A 19,933-nucleotide genomic window follows, 5' to 3' on the forward strand; every position below is an offset into this window, starting at 1 on the left:
ATATGCCAGAAATGTGCAAAGTATGGATAGAAAAGGGTAAGATTTTAATTTTACTTTCTTTTAGCATTTTAAAAATTCTGAATTATTTAAAAGTTTGTTTGAAAATAGGAAGAATGAAGAAAATAAAACTATCAAATCATCCTAATTTAAGCTTTTTCTCTTAACAAATACATCAAGAAATAAATGTCCAGCAATTATGTTCTACTAACTGTAGCTAAACATTTTCTTATAAATGGCTCTAAAGCTGATGCTATCAGCATCTGTGGAATGTATTATGGTAGAAGACATGCTGAAAGAGGAAAAAAGAAACCTAACTTATCTTCAGATCACAGCCCCTGGGATTTCTGAGGTAGTGGAGGGCAAGTCAAAGGTCTCATGTTTAACAACTCTCACAAGACACAAATAGAACTATTCTCTGATCATCTCCACTTTGTATTATTACTTCTAACAAACAGGTATACACTTAATACCTTTAAGGGTTAATTTTTAAAGCTAAAACTAATTCTTGTAATATTACTGATAGTCATTTATTTTAAAAATATTATTTAGTAAATTCTTAGGATTTAATTGTACTCTATTTACTTAATTTTAAGTATGGAATATGCTGTACTGACCCTCCTGATTTCATAATAAAATTTTATATTCATCACTAATGATACACAATAAATTATAAGATAGATTTTTAAATTGAATATCCAAGATACAATCAGTGACAGGATGTCCATATGGACTTCTTTTGTAAAGCTATAACAGTAAAAACCCAATGTGCTTAATTGTAAAAATGTAGAAAATTAGAGCATTAACCACTCTTAGTCAGCAGATGACATTCAGCCACCAGTTCTCTTGTGGAGAGATAAGCCCCCTTCCTAAAATACGAGATGTTAGTAGCCCCATTGGAGCACCTACCCATTGGATTTTGCTGTGCCCTTCTGGCTGAAATGGCCTTACACTCTCCTCCTTCTCCTCAGACTACCTCTCTGTTTTTCCCAGGCTTTTTCACTGATGCCTCTTTTCTCGATATCTTTATATCTACTCATTCTTTCAACCAATATTTATTGATTTCTAACTAAATGTTCTAAATGCTGAGGTTACCAAATGAACGACACACAAAGCCCCCACCTTCACAGAACTGTAGCTATGGAGACATAACATAAATAAACTGATATATGTACTGTGTCAAATGGTGGCAAGTATTATGCTAAAAAAAAAAAGGATAAATGGATAGAGAATGATGGGGGTTGGGCAGTGTTGTTTTAGAGAGTGTGTCCGGGGAAGTCCACTCTGAGGAGGTGACATGTGAGCAGAGACCTGAATGAAAAAAATGGAATGAACAAAGCATTATCTGGGGGAAAGTGGTTCAGGCAGAGGCAACATAATACGCAAAGCCACCAAAACAGGAGTGGGCTTGGCATTTATTTTTTGGCCATGCCGCCCGACTTGCGGGATCTTAGTTCCCCAACCAGGGATCAACCAGGGATCAACCAGGGATCGAACCCGGGCCAATGGCAATGAAAGCGCCATTGTAATGCCAAGTGGGCTTGGCATTTTTGAAAAGGAACCACAACAAAGGCAAGCGAGGCTGCAGGAGAGTAAAAGAGATGTGTCGTCAAAGAGGCAACCAGGTAACACAGGGCCTCAGTGGCTATGTTAAGAACCTGAATTTTGCTCTAAGCTAGATGAGTAGGCACTGGATATATGTGAGCACATGGATATGATCTGATTTATAATATAAAAGATTATTCTTGCTGTCGTATGGAGAAAACACCACATGGGGAGCATGGGAAGTGAGAACTTACAGTTACTTGGGCCAGGGCCCTCGTGATGCACGTGGTGATAACTGGTCAGATTCTAGACATATTCTGAAGGTTGATAAGATGGGCAGTGAGGTGTATGTGATAGGGAGGAATCAAAGATTCCAAGTTTTCTAAAGGTCTGAGCAAACTGGATAAACAGTGCTGTCTTTCACTGAGACGGCAAATGCAGGTATTGAGCAGGACTTTCTCCTTAGGGTAGAGAGGAGGGTAAGAGGGAAAGACAGAGTTTGATATTGGACATGTTCAGTTTAAAATGTCTGTAAACGTACATCTAGCTCAAAGGGAGCTAGATATATAGCTCTAGAATTCAGGGGAGAGCCACGAGGTAAGGTGTGATCACCTAGGGAGCAAGTGTTGACACTAGAAGAAATCTAAAGAGTAAGCCGAAAGGTACTCCAGTAATTGAGGGTATGAAAACAAGATAATCCAGTAAAGGAGACTGAAAAAAAGGTAAGAAGATAGCCAGGAGAAGATGGCTCCTTCACCAAGTGAAGAAAATGTTACAAGGAAAATGGATAAATTAATTGTGTCAATAATGCTGACAGATCAAGTACCATGAGAACTGAAAATGTGCATTTGACAACATGGAAGTTGTTCATCAATGACTCTGACAAGACTGATTTCGATAACATGGTGGAGAAGAAAGCTTTATTTGAGTGGGCTCAGGGGAGATGATGGGAGCTGAAAAAGTGGAGATCAAGAGACTAGACAATTGTTTTGAGGAGTTCAAGATAAGTATCGCCTAATATTCCTTCTTACCCGACATGCCTATGACACTATTCTGAAGCTTAGGTTTGAATTTTCAACTAGTAGGTGATAATATCCTGGTTATTCTGAAAATATATCAATGTGTCAAAAAGTGAATTCACACATTTGGTCTACATACCAGCTTCATTATAATTCATAGCATCATCATTTATCTAGGCACCCAATCTAAAGAATCATCTTTATGCCTTCCTATCCCTTTACAGTCAACCAAGTGCCAAATCCTGGAGAATTACTTTTAACCCATCTCTTGAGTCATTCCCTTAGCTCTTTGACTAGTTGAGGCTCCTACAGTCTTTACTTTTAACTGTCATAGCCTCCTAAAATTTCTCCCTACCTCCAGCTCTCATCTCTTTTCCCCATTCCCAGTACTTTCCATACCGCTGCCAAAGTGCCTTTTTTTTTTTTTTAAATAATAGAGCCAATTAGTACAAAATCTTAAATGGATCCTCATTGCCTATAGCAGGGGATGGTAAAATACAGCCCAGGAGCCAAAACGCTGCCACCTGTTTTTGTAAATGAAATTTTATGGGAACACAGTCACACTTATCTGTTTACATATGGTCTACGGCTACTCTTGGGCTACGGTGGTAGAGCTGAGTAGCTGTGACAAAGATTGCATGGACTGCAAATCGAAAAATATCTTTTGAATATTACTGAGGGTCTTCATATTAGACCACAATTGCCTTTCAGTATTTCTCCTTCTCTATGTTTCCTACACACCAGGCACATAAGACCAATTAACAGACCAATAAGCATTCCCCAATGTGCTAAGCCTTTTCTCTGAATTTTGTTCATGTCATTTTCTTTGCTCAGAATACTCTTCTATATTTCATCAAAGCATTAATTTAATAAATGTTTTAGTGCCTACTGTGTTCCAGGTACTGTTTTAAGCTCTAGGAATAAGCCAATAAACCAATAAAAAGCATCACTGAGGGTCAGGCCTGAAATGGAACCACCAGTGATGAACCGAAATACAAACAAACCCCCCAATTTTAAAATGGTAAATCATGCTAAAAATGAAAGACTGCTTTAGTGAAATCAATAATGTCTCTTTCTTCTCTGAAATAAAAATAATTAATATTTTAACCTTTATTTCTTAGGAATAACTTACATTTTTCAGTAAAATTATTCCCTGAGTATTAGCAGAATGCAAGAAATAGGGATGCTAAGATATTATAGTGACAGTTCCCTTTTAGCAAAAAAAGTACTAGAAATGTTATCATGTTATTCTTATATTTTCCAAAAAATTAGTTAATTAATTAATTATTATTATTATTTTTTGCCTGCGCTGCGCAACTTGCGGGATCTTATTTCCCCCACCAGGGATTGAACTTGTACCCTTGCCAGTGAAAGTGCAGAGTCTTAACCACTGGACCACCAGAGAATTCCCCTGAAAAATTAATTTAAGTAAATCTTCTATCGACCTAACAATATTTCATTTTTGTAAAATGTCATGAAAACATTAGAGAATGCATATTAATCAAGCAAGGTATACTTTAGAATCCACTCAGTAAAGTGATTCCTACCACCCACTCACATAATTCACTATCCCCTCTCTACTGTTTAACATTTTCCTTAGTATTTCTAGAAACTCTAACAAGACAACACAAATAAAGATCAGACTATAATTAATATGATCCCATCTGAAATATAATGTTATATCTCAATGTTTATTATAGTGATTTAAATGTGCTTTCTTAATATATTCATTCTTATACATTATATTATTATAATAATTTAAACATGCTTTATAAAGTGTTAGAATGTAACATGAAGAGGCAAGATCAGAAAACAAAAAATAAAAAAAGCATGATTAAATCCCTCCTCAGTCGTAGAAGGACCAACTATAAGGAGGCGCTTTAAATAGCCTATAGCCTGTGTAACCATGTATTATATACTTTTCAAAGTGTTCACTAAGTTGTAGGGTCCAAATTACCAGGTTATTAATATAGAAAACGGAGTAATTTATCAATGTCCTATTCACCTTACAGATATTTTGTGGTTTAAAAAAAAAAAAAAGAAAATTAGGAAAATATACATATTGGTTAGAAGAGCAAGTGGGTTTCATCCAAGTTAGTCCTGAAGAAAATTTCTGTGCCTCTGAACATAATGAAATTGTATTTAAGAATAAAGCTGTATCTCTAAGCAGGCTCCAATCAACTTGACACTTGGAATTTTTAATTCTTTTATTTTTCTTTTAACTTTTGCCTTAACTTTTTACTCTACTTCTTCATTTAGATGCCCTATATAACTAGGTTAGGAAGCTAGAAATTAAGTAGCACAATAACAAGAACTAAAATTCTAGTATTTGTTTAGTAATTGGGGCTGTTTTTATCAAAGTCTGCTGAGGCATTCAAAGGGAAGCGAGATGGATTTGAGTCATTATTTGTGAAGAAACAAGAGTAATGAGAAAAATAAGGAAGGGGAAAGGTAAAGTTCATATGGGTTTTGGGGTTTTATTTTTTAATGCTGTAGCTGTTTTGTGTGGGTTTATTTTTTATTTTTTTTACAAGTGGGGTATTTTAAAGGAAATGTTTGGGAAAATGGAACCAGACATGTGCTAATTAAAGAATTGTGACAGAAAAGGGCCAAGATTTAGGAAAAAGAGACCACAAAACTACAAGGATCTATCACATGTATCTCCCGTCCAACAAAGCATTAAGCGGGAATGTCTAGTACAGAGAGGTAGAAATTTGAAGATATCCACTACGTCTCTATTACAGAGCAGAAAAAAATTCAAATTCATAATTTTGTTCTTGTTTACACTTCTATTACCAACTTATGTATGAGGTTATAACTTGGTCCTGAGATACTTCAAAAATAAAGGAATTTAGGAATTAAAAATTTTTTTTCATGTCTTCAATTTGATAACAAAAAGTCAATCTTATCAATGTTTTCATATGTCCATATCTCTTATGACTTCTCAAAAGGTTAAAGTAAGTAAAGAAATAGCTTTGAGATTAGAAGTAGAAACCATTATTAAATCTGTTAACTATTCTGATTTACTGTTATCTAATTATCCATTTCAAAATTATCTACTGATGATTTTTTTTTAATTATGATCAATTGATTTTTTAAAAAATTTTTTTATTTATTTGTTTATTTATTTATGGCTGTGTTGGGTCTTCGTTTCCGTGTGAGGGCTTTCTCTAGTTGCAGCAAGTGGGGGCCACTCTTCATCGCGGTGCGCGGGTCTCTCACTGTCGCGGCCTCTCCTGTTGCGGAGCACAGGCTCCAGACGCGCAGGCTCAGTAATTGTGGCTCACGGGCCTAGTTGCTCCGCGGCATGTGGGTTCTTCCCAGACCAGGGCTCGAACCCGTGTCCCCTGCATTGGCAGGCAGATTCTCAACCACTGCGCCACCAGAGAAGCCCTCTACTGATGATTCTTAAGGAATATGATAATTTCAAGAGTATTTCAGAGTACATTATTTGTGCTATCAAAAATTCCTATAGATGTTCCAATATAAAAGATTATTTCTGGGGACTTCCCTGGTGGTCCAGTGATTGAGAGTCCATCTTGTAATGCAGGGGATGCCAGTTCGATCCCTGGTTGGGGACTAAGATCCCACATGCCACGGAGCAACTAAGCCCGCGTGCTGCAGCTCCTGAGCCCGCTCTGGAGCCCGCATGCCACAACTAGAGAGAAGCCTATACAACGCAATGAAGAACCTGCACATTGCAATGAAAGATCCTGCATGCCGCAACTAAGACCCGACGTGGCCCCTGCCTCCCCAAAAAAAAAAAATTACAAAAAGAGATTATTTCTGCATATGATGGAATCTTCAATAAAATATCTTGGATATAAGCAATGTTATACTCTACAGTAAGATAAAGTATGTGAACACTTTTTATAGACTGTAATGTATCATGACTAAAAGTAAGATACAATTATAATTTTAATTAATTTTTTAAAGTACTCTATAGTAACATAAACATTAGTAATGTAACTTTTCCTCTTTCAAGCCCAAATATTTCTCATATGTTACTTATCATTTTCTCCCAAATAGTATAATTATTTATGTATAAGACATAGCTCTTTACGACACCTAAGGACACAACCACAGGCATATCTCGTTTTACTCAACTGCATCTAAACAGTAAAGAAAGAGACACTATGTCACAAAACTAAAATACAGTACTTTTGAGGGCAGAAGCAAAAGTATTACATCAGCTACTGTGCAAAGTTTTTGATCTCCTGAACATACATATAGATAGAAGAACTCATTTCCCCTCAACAATAAAGCAATTCTATAACAAGCAGAGCCAGGTAGGCATTTAGAACCAGCAGTAGGTAAAAGATGATTACCTTAAGAATAGAGACAGGGGATTGCTAAAGTATCAATAAAATGAAATAAGTTGAATTAAACTAAACATCTGAGATCTTTCTCACAGTATTTTTGTGACTGTATTAATTTTATTGAGTTTGGAATTGCATTAAGCATGCTGCCTTACATCCATACTACTGTATTTTTCCTTTAAAAAGGATTCCAAGGAGGAAGGAAAACAACTGTTCCACAATTAAAGAGAGACGAGACAGACAGACAGAAAGAGACAGACACAGGAGGTAGAGAGAGAAAGAGAGAGAAATCTTATATAATGGTTATTGGCCACTTAATTAAGGCCTCATCCTTTGAGGCTCATCTTTAGTAAACAGGGCTGTATTGCAAGAGAGAAATTATCAACATTCATTCAATAAGAAACACATTGGCAATAATAATTGTAAAATGAAGTATTTCTGTACCTTAATATCAGATGTATCACGCTGACTGTTTCTCCAAGCTCTGGAAATTGATGAAAAAGTTCGATCTGCATGATCAAATTTCCCTCCTTGTAAATTTAGGAACAAAGTTGTAAAGGGTTCCTAAAAAATAAGCCATTTAAAAAAGCCATATATTCCCTCAGGCATAAAAATGTGGTTTTTATAAATCTTTATACCTAAATACTTAGTGACCAATGGACATTAGCCAGTAATACGTACTAGGCATAGACTGGGAATTATACCTAAATTATTACATTAATATTCTTACATTATTTTTGTTTCAGAAGAAATATTTCCAAAATTTAGTATTTTTCAGACTCTCTTCAATGTTTTTCAGACTCTCTTCCTTTCCAAGAACAATTTATTAGTAACATTCAGACATAAATTAGACTGCATTTGCTTCACAGTCCAGGGAAACAGTCCAATATGTAATTTTCCTATTGTTATGGCTCAGTATTTAATTTATGATTAAGAAAAGAAAAATGTTTGGAAGATTTAAAAGCCTCCTTTTAGTTAAAGAACACTTAAACACATATTAGTGGATAATTGCTTGAAATTAGCTAAGCACTATAAATTACCTCTAGGATTTATATCTGCCTGTACCCTCTAACAAGCTTTAATTAATGATGTGCTGCTAATGCTTTCCCAAAGAAATTACTTTCTAGTAGATGAATCACCTTTCAATTTTACGGAAACATTTCTTGTTTAACCAATATGTTATCAATACACAGCAGTCTTGGTGTAAATTACAAACACACCTTATTCCATTTGGGGCAACTGAAGTTTCCAAAATATATGAATATATGCCTGTGTTAAGGGAATCTTATTTAGTTCTTATTTTAATAGACTAGATTTGAAAATAACATATGTTACAATTTAGAGTCTGGTAAGATATCAACGATTTGAAGAGGCAAATTTAAGGAAAAAAATTCACGCAATTCCAGGTGAACCATTTTTATGGCCATTCTACAGTAACATGTTATAAAATACAGACCAAATGGGATAAAGAGATACTTATATAGTTAGAGCCTCAATCACTGAAAAAAATTTCACCATTCAAAAAAGATGCTGATGATTTTTAATCAATGCATATTCTCCACAACATTGAATTTACTTATTCATGGTTTATTATTCAAATTGAACTTACTATTCTTAGAAGCCATGCAAGAACAAAACTTGCAGTTGAGTAATGAGTGCCATAGTGGAACTTTGGAACTTGATCGTCTTCCCAGGATTCATAACGCTCTGCAAAGAATGCTGCTCTTTTTGGATTCAAAGCTCCTATTGGCTGCCAACGGGGAGGAGAAAAAACAAGAACACATAAATACAATCGTCCTTTATTTCTTTCTCTCTTCAAATGTTATCTAATCAGCAAGTGTGAAAGTGAATTAAAAATACATACTATTCAAATTAAAGCAGTGTTACAGTCAGAGAGTGGATGGAAATATAAATGTATTTTTCAATGCACATTAAATATACACATATAAGTGAATGGAGAAACCTGTCATTTCTCAAAAAGTCTAGTTTCTGTTGAATAAAGGTCTTTAATCAGCCCATAACAAGCACTTTTATGAAGATAATTACATGAAGTGAACATTAGTTATACGATACTTTGGAAAGCATCTCTGAAATCCTCTTTAGTTCATTAGAAGCAACAACCAGAAACAGAATCTTGAAGCTAAAGTTTTAACATATCATAGATTCTGAGAAGACAATGCAACAAAATTGGGCAGGGCGGGGGGAGAAGGAGTGCAAGGGGGAGATTGTGTGAAAAAGGGATTAAATGTAAATCTAGAAATTTCTAACAGTATAAGTACAACCAAAATTTAGAAGACAAAAACATGCCGGCATGAAATTTTTTTAAAATGTGTAACATGAATAGAATATTAGACAGATTATGAGCTTGTACAACAATACTTTACAGCAGAGGTCCCTAAAGCAGTATAGCAAAGTGATGAAGAGCCTGGGTTTACTGGAGTGGTAACAATACCCAGTCAGAAAGTTGTTTTGGAAAATAAAATGAGTAAGTACATGGAGGGACAAACCATACCTGACAATATTCAATGAATGCTATTATTTTTAAGGTTATCTTTTAGCAATGGGGTAAAGTTTGAATAAAACAATAGCCTATAAGCCCCCAGAATATTGGTTGGTATAAGATAAGAGCATAATAAATGTTAGCTGGTACCATTATTGTTACTGCTGCTGTTGTTATTCAGGGAATTCATGAACTCCATTAAACAGTAAGCAAAATTTCATGTGATTATGCACATGTACATTTTCTTCAGGAAGACATACAGAGTATTCTAAGATTCTCAAAGGGGTCTAAGGGCTTAAAAAACAAGTTAACAATTCATTCTCATAAAACATTCTAATCTCTAGAAAATCTCTAATCTTTATTTAAAATATAAGTACCAATTCACTGAAAAAAAATGTAAGATTACTTTCTTTAATGAAAACCTATCAGTTAATCACTCATTTATATGAGAAAGAAAATATTTGATCATTTATGCAAAAAATGTTAAACTGAAATTTAAAATACTGGTTTTAAAATAGATGCATTCAGAAATATTCTATGGAAAATGAAGTAATGTTAAACTAGTTTTTAAATTGCTTTTCATGTTAAAAAGTAATTTTAAGCAGTATTTTAAATGATCACTTTGGCTATATTTCTTAAAATTGTTAATTATTTTTTCAAAACTGCCATTTATCTCTAGTACCTTTCATTCTCTTTCAATAGGATGGTTCTCATCAACATTTTATTTTAAGCCCTTTTTTTTTTAACTTTACAAACAAAATTTTAAAAACCTTTAGTTGATTATTATTTTAAACCAGTATCACAGTATACCAATTTAAAATGCCATCTTTTAAAGCATTAGTTTCTGTACAAAAGAGTTAAATCTGATTTACTAAACTCATGCCAGTTAAGAATGGAACCGACTCCAAGAAATCTTTGTTACAGAACCAATTTGGAATGCCTTTAAATGTATTTTAGCTGTTGTCCCTGAAGACTGAGCCATGCAAAAGGAAAGAAAGAAGAAATAAAATCACTGGAAGACAAATTACGTGAAAACAAAATCAATGCTCCTTTTGTATGGTTCTGCAGCATATTAAGTATTCACTTTATGTGCTCCTATTTTTATTACTCTCCAAATGAGTACACCCCCAAAATCAATGGTTATAGAATCACATTTCTTGAATATAATGCTAAAACCAATTAGGATTGATTTCACTAGCATCCGAAAAAAAAATGGCATCGTGCAGAGATCCATATACGTAGAACCCACAGTATTGATTCCGGCTGTGATTGTTACAGTTGATTTCTGAAGCCTGCTACAGGACAGCTATCAAGACATAGCACATTTATTTGCAAGCATATAAAAAAGAAATCCCCAAATAAAAGAAGGTTAAAAAAAAAAAAAGACCAGTGGAGCTGTGCAATGACAATGATACACTATCAGCTTACTCAGAGAAGTTACAGTGGGAATACACACATTGAATTATACATTACGCGAAAGCACTGATTTATTGTGGTAATAACATCCACCTCATTAAAAGATTCTGCTTTGCTGCAGTTGGAAGGCTACATATTGTTTACTGCTATAAATTAATGGCAGTGCAAAGAAGACTGTAGAACCATCCTAACAATAGATCTGTAATGACAGTGCTGTATATCACAGCTTCCTCAGCAGCTTCATAATAAAATGGAGACAATGTATTGAGCTAATACATTCTACCATGCTGGCCCATATTTTTCTGACAATTGCTTTAAAAGATGAGCTGAATCCAACTATGTTATAATGCTGCAAAACATTTAACTAAGCAAGAGTCAGTCATACACCAAAGTGCATCATAGCATTTTTGAAACATTATCTAAATCAGCATTTCAAGATGTTTATTCATCTCTGCAAAAGAACTAAAAGTAAATGCTGATGGTTCCTCTTACTTATACAGTATATTAAGAGCAACAAATGGAGGGCAATTCAGGAAGATGCCTAGTACTATCATCCTACAGAAAGCTCTTTGTACAATTTAACTGTAAAAGCTTGACAGATTATTTTTCAAAATCAGCAAATTGATTAAAGGAAGCAGAGCAAAAATACTGGTCATTTAAAGTGGTCATGACTTCCTGGAAAAAAATCAATAAAAAATAAGTATTGATTAGAGAGGTATAATTCAAGTTCATAACCAGGTAAATATGAATAGGCTGAGGATATAGAAAAATAACTTTAAACACTACAAAAAGCTAACAAATAGAATTATATAAGATTTTTTAAATCTGCAAAATAATAAAAGAACCTTAATCACAACAAGATGAAAAAGTGATTCAAATAAAAGGGAATTATTTAAAAATTAGAGTATCAGGACTACCACCACAAGCATTTACGTTAAAAAAGAAATGGAAATAAGAACTTGGATTAAAATAGGAAAAGACAAATTAAAGAAAAAAGAACACCAGAACTCTTGAAAATGTATAAATAGCAAAAAAAAAAAAAAAAAATCACTACACATAGGATATATTAATCTCATGAATAGCAAAATTGACAACTGTGGTAGATTGGTAAGTATTCTGTTTGAAATTCTCATCTGATACCTTTCAGAACAAGATATGCAAAGCAAAACTTTCTAAATCAGGTTTTTAAGAATATTACAATAAAAAAATCTTTTGTTACCTTTTTTGAGAAGTAATTTTGCTAATTATTAGAGATATAAAAATACTGCATGTAAAGTGCCCAGTTCAGTGCCTGGAATGCAGTAGGTTATTAGTAATAATAATTATTGTTATTTTTCAGCTTATTTGATCAAGAATGTTTAAGAAAAAAAGCCATTAAACAAGCCTGATGAAATTAATGTTGTCTATTAAGAAAGTAATTAAGCATCACAATCATCTAATGGTACATGCAGTACTGTGCATTATCTGTCAGAAGCCTAACAGTACACAGTAGACATCAAAACTGCATTACCCTATCTCAAAAACATAATCAAAAACAAAATTATCTTTCAAAAGTCCAAAAGGCCTCCAAATTTTACTGTGAAAAGCATATGAAATGTCAAGCAAGTTACAATCATCTAGTACTACATTAATTAAAAACAAATGGTATTGGATTCAAAGACCCCTACAACCACCCAACACAGACTCCTTCATCTGATTACTAGTAAAAGTTAAGCTGTAAAAAGACTGTAGTGTCCACACATTCTAAGTTTTTGCTTTCTTTTTAAAAATTTTCTTACCTGAAGTTATCTAATTAATAACCTCCAGCTTACATTTTGTATTTTATAAAACATTATTATGCATTCTCACAATAAATGTGAGCTAGATATCCCTATTTTAATAATGAAGAAAATAAGTATCTTGAATAACCTCGCTCAAAATCAACATAAATCTAGGAAACAAAAATCCAGTACTCAAATCCAGTCTTTGGGCCATTTTATCCATAAACTGTTGTATTACAAAATGTTTTTCCTGATTTCAACAATTTCCCACTTTCTTACACTTCCATTTTTCAAATATGATATTTATTTAATAGGTTTATTTAAAAGACTAATAATATATGTAAAGTGCTTAGAAGAGCTCCTGGCACAAAGTACTCAATAATAAGTATAGCTGCTATTAATGTTGTTGTAATTGTTATTATCACCATCACCAGAATTCCTTCTTCCTTTTGAGATTTATATGTGAACTGTTGCAATTTATATCAACTTTTCAGAAGTGAAGTTCCAAACTGCTGGACCATGGTTACAATTACTAAGAGTAAGAAAGTTGTAGGGAATTGGCAATAAATCTCAGAAATTCTACAAAGTATAGATTTGCTTGAGTTAACAACACTCTCTTTTAAAATCAAAGTCTAAAAAGATATTTTTTCCATCTTTCTGTGAAAGCTTTCTTTGGTAATCATTAAACCTTAACATCTGGGGATGAGAAGCAGGAGAGAAGATTAGAGGAAAAGAAAAAGGTCATTATGGAGCAAAAGACTCAGAAATGGGGCCGTTGGACACGCTAAAGGATAGTGTATCATAAACATACATGTTGTGGGTGAAGAGCGGAGTGGGGAAGAGCTGTCAAAAGTGAAAATGGGCTCATGAAGGAGAGGCAAAAGAGCATGACTACTTTTAGGATCATGCTTAGGATCTCGATGACTGGCCTAAACCCATCTGTCAATGTTATCTTCCTTTGGTATGATTAGAACACTGGAAATATCCTTTAATTCCAGGACTACAGATAAACCCTGTCCTACAACATATAAGAGGGCATACAGGCAAGAGAGGTTATACATTATTTTCTTCTGGAAGTAGGGCAGTCCTATAGATATCAAAAAAAGAGTGATCACAAAGTGAGCACAAGGAAAAGGTAACAACGCGGTTGAACCCAATGTTACATGAATCCAATGTTATAAAAACGTCACATTACAGGAAAGACTCATGTTAATTAAGTGTAAGGTACTTGATATTCAGGAACAAATTAAGCAAAAATCTTCAAATTCAGACAATGAAAGAGGATGGACTATCAGGAAATGTGACATCATAAAAGATGGTCATTCCTGGTTAGAGAATAATGATTTGTTTTGGGAAGATTACAGGAAATAACTATGATAAACATATTAAAGAGGCTCTTCTATCTGATGACAATGCAACTATTTATTGGCTATACGTGAAGGGTCTAAGAGTCTTAAGTAAATTATCTCACTATATTTACAACAACACCTTAATGTACAAAACTATTAGCTTTCCCAATTTACAGGTGAAAGAATTGAGTCTGGGAGAAGTTAAATGAGTATCAAAGGTTGGTTCCCCAGTCAATAGCAGAGCCAAGATTCAGAGTCACTAAGTAAATTGACTAGTAAATCCTAGAAAAACTTCAGTTGTATGGATTGATGAAAGTGTTGGTGCTGAATCTGCAAGGGCACTGGAAACCTTTCATTGGTGGTTTAGATTAAATGCTCTTCTGAAAAAATGTTATTTATGTTTTTATTCCCACCTATATAATGTGTGTGGATATCAATTTAGCAGAAGGCTTCACAAAAGGGGGAGAGAGATGAATATTTTGTCTTGGGGATGCTGAAAAATGGTTGGCAAAAACAGCTTTTAAAAAAGTGAACAAAGGGGCGCCTTCAAGATGGCGGAGTAGTAAGATGTGGAGATCACCTTCCTCCACACAAACACATTAAAAGTACATCTACATGTGGAACAACAACTACAGAACACCTACTGAAAGCTGGCAGAAGACCTCAGACTTCCCAAAAGGCAAGAAACTCCCCACGTACCTGGGTAGGACAAAAGAAAAAAGGAAAAACAGAGACAAAAGAATAGGGATGGGACCTGCACCTCGGGGAGGAAGCTGTGAAGGAAGAAAAGTTTCCACACACTAGGAAGCCCCTTCACTGGCGGAGATGGGGGGTGGGCAGGGGGGAAGCTCTGGAGCCACAGAGGAGAGCGCAGCAACAGGGGTGCAGAGGGCAAAGCGGAGAGACTCCTGCACAGAGGATCGGTGCCAACCAGCACTCACCAGCCCGAGAGGCTTGTCTGCTCACTGGCTGGGGCAGGTGGGGGCTGGGAGCTGAGGCTCGGGCTTTGGAGGTCGGATCCCAGGGAGAGGACTGGGGTTGGCGGCGTGAACGCAGCTTGAAAGGGGCTAGTGTGCCACAGCTAGCCGGGAGGGAGTCTGGGAAAGTCTGGACCTGCCTAACAGGCAAGAGACCATTGTTTCGGGGTGCGCAAGGAGAGGGGATTCAGAGCACTGCCTAAACGAGCTCCAGAGACAGGTGTGAGCCGCAGCTACCAGCGCGGACCCCAGAGACAGGCATGAAATGCTAAGGCTGCTGCTGCAGCCACCAAGAAGCCTGTGTGCGAGCACAGGTCACTCTCCACACCGCCCCTCCCGGGAGCCTGTGCAGCCTGCCACTGCCAGGGTCCCATGATCCAGGGACAACTTCCCGAGGAGAACACACGGCGCGCCTCAGGCTGCTGCAACGTCACACCAGCCTCTGCCGCTGCAGGCTCACTCCGCATTCTGTAGCCCTCCCTCTCCCAAGCCTGAGTGAGCCAGAGCTCCCTAATCAGCCGCTCCTTTAACCCTGTTTTGTCTGGGTGGGAACAGAGGTCCTCAGGTGACCTACACGCAGAGGCAGGACCAAATCCAAAGCTGAACCCCAGGAGCTGTGCAAACAAAGAAGAGAAAGGGAAATTTCTCCCAGTACCTTCAGGAGCAGCAGATTAAATCACAATCAACCTGATGTACCCTGCATCTGTGGAATACCTGAGTACACAACGAATCATCCCAAAATTGAGGTGGTGGACTTTGGGAGCAACTATAGACTTGGGGTTTGCTTTCTGCATTAAATTTGTTTCTGGTCTTATGTTAATCTTAGTTGAGTACTTAGAGCTTATTATCATTGGTAGATTGTTTATTGATTTGGTTGCTCTCTTCCTTTTTTTATTTTTCATATATATATATTTTTTTCTTTTTTTTCCTTTTTCTCTTTTTGTGAGTGTTATGTGTTTGCTTCTTTGTGTGATTTTGTCTGTATAGCTTTGCTTCTGCCATCTGTCCTAGGGTTCTGACTGTACGTTTTTGTTTTTTTTAATATAGTTTTTAGCACTTGTTATCATTGGAGGATTTGTTTTTTGGTTTGGTTGGTCTCTTCGTTCTTTCCCTCTTTCTTTAATTTTTATTTATTTATTTATTTTTAATAATTTTTTTCTATTTTAACCATTTTATTTAATTAATTTATTTATTTTCGTTCTTTCTTTCTTTTTGTTTCTCCCTTTTCTTCTGAGCCATGTGGCTGACAGGGTCTTGGTGCTCTGGCCAGGTTTCAGGCCTGAGCCTCTGAGGTGGGAGAGCCGAGTTCAGGACATTGGTCCACCAGAGACCTCCCGGCTCCACGTAATATCAAATGGCAAAAGCTCTCCCAGAGATCTCCATCTCAACACTAAGACCCAGCTCCACTCAACGACCAGCAAGCTAGAGTTCTAGACACCCTATGCCATACAACTAGCAAGACAGGAACACAACCCCACCTATTAGCAGAGAGGTTGCCTAAAATCATAATAAGGTCACAGACACCCCAAAACACACCACCAGATGCGGTCCTGCCCACCACAAAGACAAGATCTAGCCTCATCCACCAGAACACAGGCACTAATCCCCTCCACCAGGAAGCCTACACAACCGACTGAACCAATCTTAGCCACTGGGGGTAGACACCAAAAACAACGGGAACTACGAACCTGCAGCCTGCGATAAGGAGACTCCAAACACAGTAAGTTAGGCAAAATGAGAAAACAGAGAAACACATAGCAGATGAACGAGCAAGGTAAAACCCACCAGACCAAGCAAATGAAGAGGAAATAGGCAGTCTACCTGAAAAAGAATTCAGAGTAATGATAGTAAAGGTGATCCAAAATCTTGGAAATAGAATGGAGAAAAAACAAGAAACATTGAACAAGGACCTAGAAACACTAAACAGCAAACAAACAATAATGAACAACACAATAAGTGAAATTAAAAATGCCCTAGAAGGAATCAATAGCAGAGTAACTGAGGCAGAAGAACAGATAAGTGACCTGGAAGAAAAAAGTGGAAATAACTACTGCAGAGCAGGATAAAGAAAAAAGAATGAAAAGAACTGAGGACAATCCCAGAGCCTTCTGGAACAATATTAAATGCACCAACATTCGAATTACAGGGGTCAGAAAAGAAGAAGAGAAAAAAAAACGGGCTGAGAAAATACATGAAGAGATGATAGTTGAAAACTTCCCTAATATGGGAAAGGAAATAGTCAGTCAAGTCCAGGAGGTGCAGAGAGTTCCATACAGGAAAAATCCAAGGAGAAACACGCCAAGACACATATTAATCAAACTATCAAAAATTAAATACAAAGAAAAAATATTATAATTGGCAAGGGACAGACAACAAATAACATGCAAGGGAATCCCCATAAGGTTAACAACTGATCTTTCAGCAGAAACTCTGCAGCCGGAAGGGAGTGGCAAGACATATTTAAAGTGATGAAAGGGAAAAACCTACAACCAAGATTACTCTACCCAGCAAGGATCTCATTCAGATTCGACGGAGATTTTAAAATCTTTACAGACAAGCAAAAGCTAAGAGAATTCAGCACCACCAAACCAGCTTTACAATAAATGCTAAAGGAACTTCTCTAGGCAGGAAACAAAAGAGAAGGAAAAGACTTACAATAACAAACCCAAAACAATTAAGAAAATGGTAATAGGAACATACATATCGATAACTACCTTAAATGTAAATGGATTAAATACTCCCACCAAAAGACACAGACTGGCTGAATGGATACAAAAACAAGACCCATACATAGGTTGTCTACAAGAGACCCATTACAGACCTAGGGACACATACAGACTGAAAGTGAGGGGATGGAAAAAGATATTCCATGCAAATGGAAATCAAAAGAAAGCTGGAGTACCAATTCTCATATCAGACAAAATAGACTTTAAAATAAAGACTGTTACAAGAGACAAAGAAGGACACTACATAATGATCAAGGGATCTATCCAAGAAGAAGATATAACAATTGTAAATATTTATGCACCCAACATAAAGCACCTCAATACATAAGACAAATGCTAACAGCCATAAAAGGGGAAATCGACAGTAACACAGTCATAGTAGGGGACTTGAACACCACACTTTCACCAATGGACAGATTATCCAAAATGAAAATAAATAAGGAAACACAAGCATTAAATGATATATGAAACAAGATGGACTTAATTGATATTTATAGGACATTCCATCCAAAAACAACAGAATACACTTTCTTCTCAAGTGCTCATGGAACGTTCTCCAGGATAGATCATATTTGGGTCACAAATCAAGCCTTGGTAAATTTAAGAAAATTGAAATCGTATCAAGTATCTTTTCCAACTATGAGACTAGATATCAATTATAGGAAAAAATCTGTAAAAAATACAAATAAATGGAGGCTAAACAATATACCACTCAATAAACAAGAGATCACTGAAGAAATCAAAGATGAAATCAAAAACTACCTAGAAACAAATGACAATGAAAACATGATGACCCAAAACCTATGGGATGCAGCAAAAGCAGTTCTAAGTGTGAAGTTTATAGCAATACAATCCTACCTCAAGAAACAAGAAACATCTCAAATAAGCAACCTAACCTTACACCTAAAGCAATTAGAGAAAGAACAACAAAAAAACCCCAAAGTTAGCAGAAGGAAAGAAATCATAAAGATCAGATCAGAAATAAATGAAAAAGAAATGAAGGAAATGATAACAAAGATCAATAAAACTAAAAGCTGGTTCTTTGAGCGATAAACAAAATTGATAAATCATTAGCCAGACTCATCAAGAAAAAAAGGGAGAAGATTCAAATCAATAGAATTAGAAATGAAAAAGGAGAAGTAACAACTGCCACTGCAGAAATACAAAGGATCATGAGAGATTCCTACAAGCACCTATATGCCAATAAAATGGACAACCTGGAAGAAATGGACAAATTCATAGAAAAAGCACAACCTTCTGAGACTGAACCAGGAAGAAATAGAAAATATAAACAGACCAGTCACAAGCACTGAAATTGAAACTGATTAAAAACCTTGCAAGAAACAAAAGCCCAGGACCGGATGGCTTCACAGGCGAATTCTATCAAACATTTAGAGAAGACCTTACACCTATCCTTCTCAAACTCTTCCAAAATATAGCAGAGGGAGGAACACTCCCAAACTCATCTACAAGGCCACCAGCACCCTGATATCAAAACCAGACAAAGCTGCCACAAAAAAAGAACACTACAGGCCTATAACACTGATGAATATAGATGCAAAAATCCTCAACAAAATACTAGCAAACAGAATCCAACAGCACATAAAAGGATCATACACCATGATCAAGTGGGGTTTACCCCAGGAATTCAAGGATTCTTGAATATATGCAAATCAATCAATGTGATAAACCATATTAACAAACTGAAGGAGAAAAACTAATACTGAAGGATCATCACAATAGATGAAGAAAAAGCTTTTGACAAAAAATCAACACCCATTCAACACCCACCCATGATAAAAACCCTCCACAAAGTAGGCATAGAGGGAACTTACCTCAACATAATAAAGGCCATATATGGCAAACCCACAGCAAACATCATTCTCAATGGTGAAAAACTGAAACCATTTCCACTAAGATCAGGAACACGACAAGGTTGCCCACTCTCACTACTATTATTCAACATAGTTTTGGAAGTGTTAGCCACAGCAATCAGAGAAGAAAAAGAAATAAAAGGAATCCAAATCCGAAAAGGAGTAAAGCTGTCACTGTTTGCAGATGACATGATACTGTACATGGGGAATCCTAAAGATGCTACCAGAAAACCACTAGAGCTAATCAATGAATTTGGTAAAGCAGTAGGATACAAAATTAATGCACATAAATCTCTTGCAGTCCTATACACTAATGATGAAAAATCTGAAAGAGAAATTAAGGAAACACTCCCATTTACCACTGCAACAAAAAGAATAAAATACCTAGGAACAAACCTACCTAAGGAGACAAAAGACCTGTATGCAGAAAACTGTAAGACACTGATGAAAG

General features: G+C 35.9%; 1 protein-coding gene across 3 annotated transcripts in view; it reads right to left on the reverse strand.

Annotated features, from left to right (window-relative positions):
- LRBA (LPS responsive beige-like anchor protein) overlaps window positions 1–19,933 on the reverse strand; it is a 737,360-nt gene that overhangs the window by 160,219 nt on the left and 557,208 nt on the right. For all 3 annotated transcript variants that reach the window (XM_059922597.1, XM_059922598.1, XM_059922596.1), the window contains exons 45-46: window positions 8,490–8,630; window positions 7,325–7,444 (exon numbers count right to left, since the gene is read on the reverse strand). In XM_059922597.1, the coding sequence (XP_059778580.1) occupies window positions 7,325–7,444; window positions 8,490–8,630 (261 nt within the window). The remainder of the gene's footprint in view (window positions 1–7,324; window positions 7,445–8,489; window positions 8,631–19,933) is intronic.

Source organism: Balaenoptera ricei, chromosome 5 (assembly GCF_028023285.1).
Source record: "Balaenoptera ricei isolate mBalRic1 chromosome 5, mBalRic1.hap2, whole genome shotgun sequence".
NCBI lineage: Eukaryota > Metazoa > Chordata > Mammalia > Artiodactyla > Balaenopteridae > Balaenoptera > Balaenoptera ricei.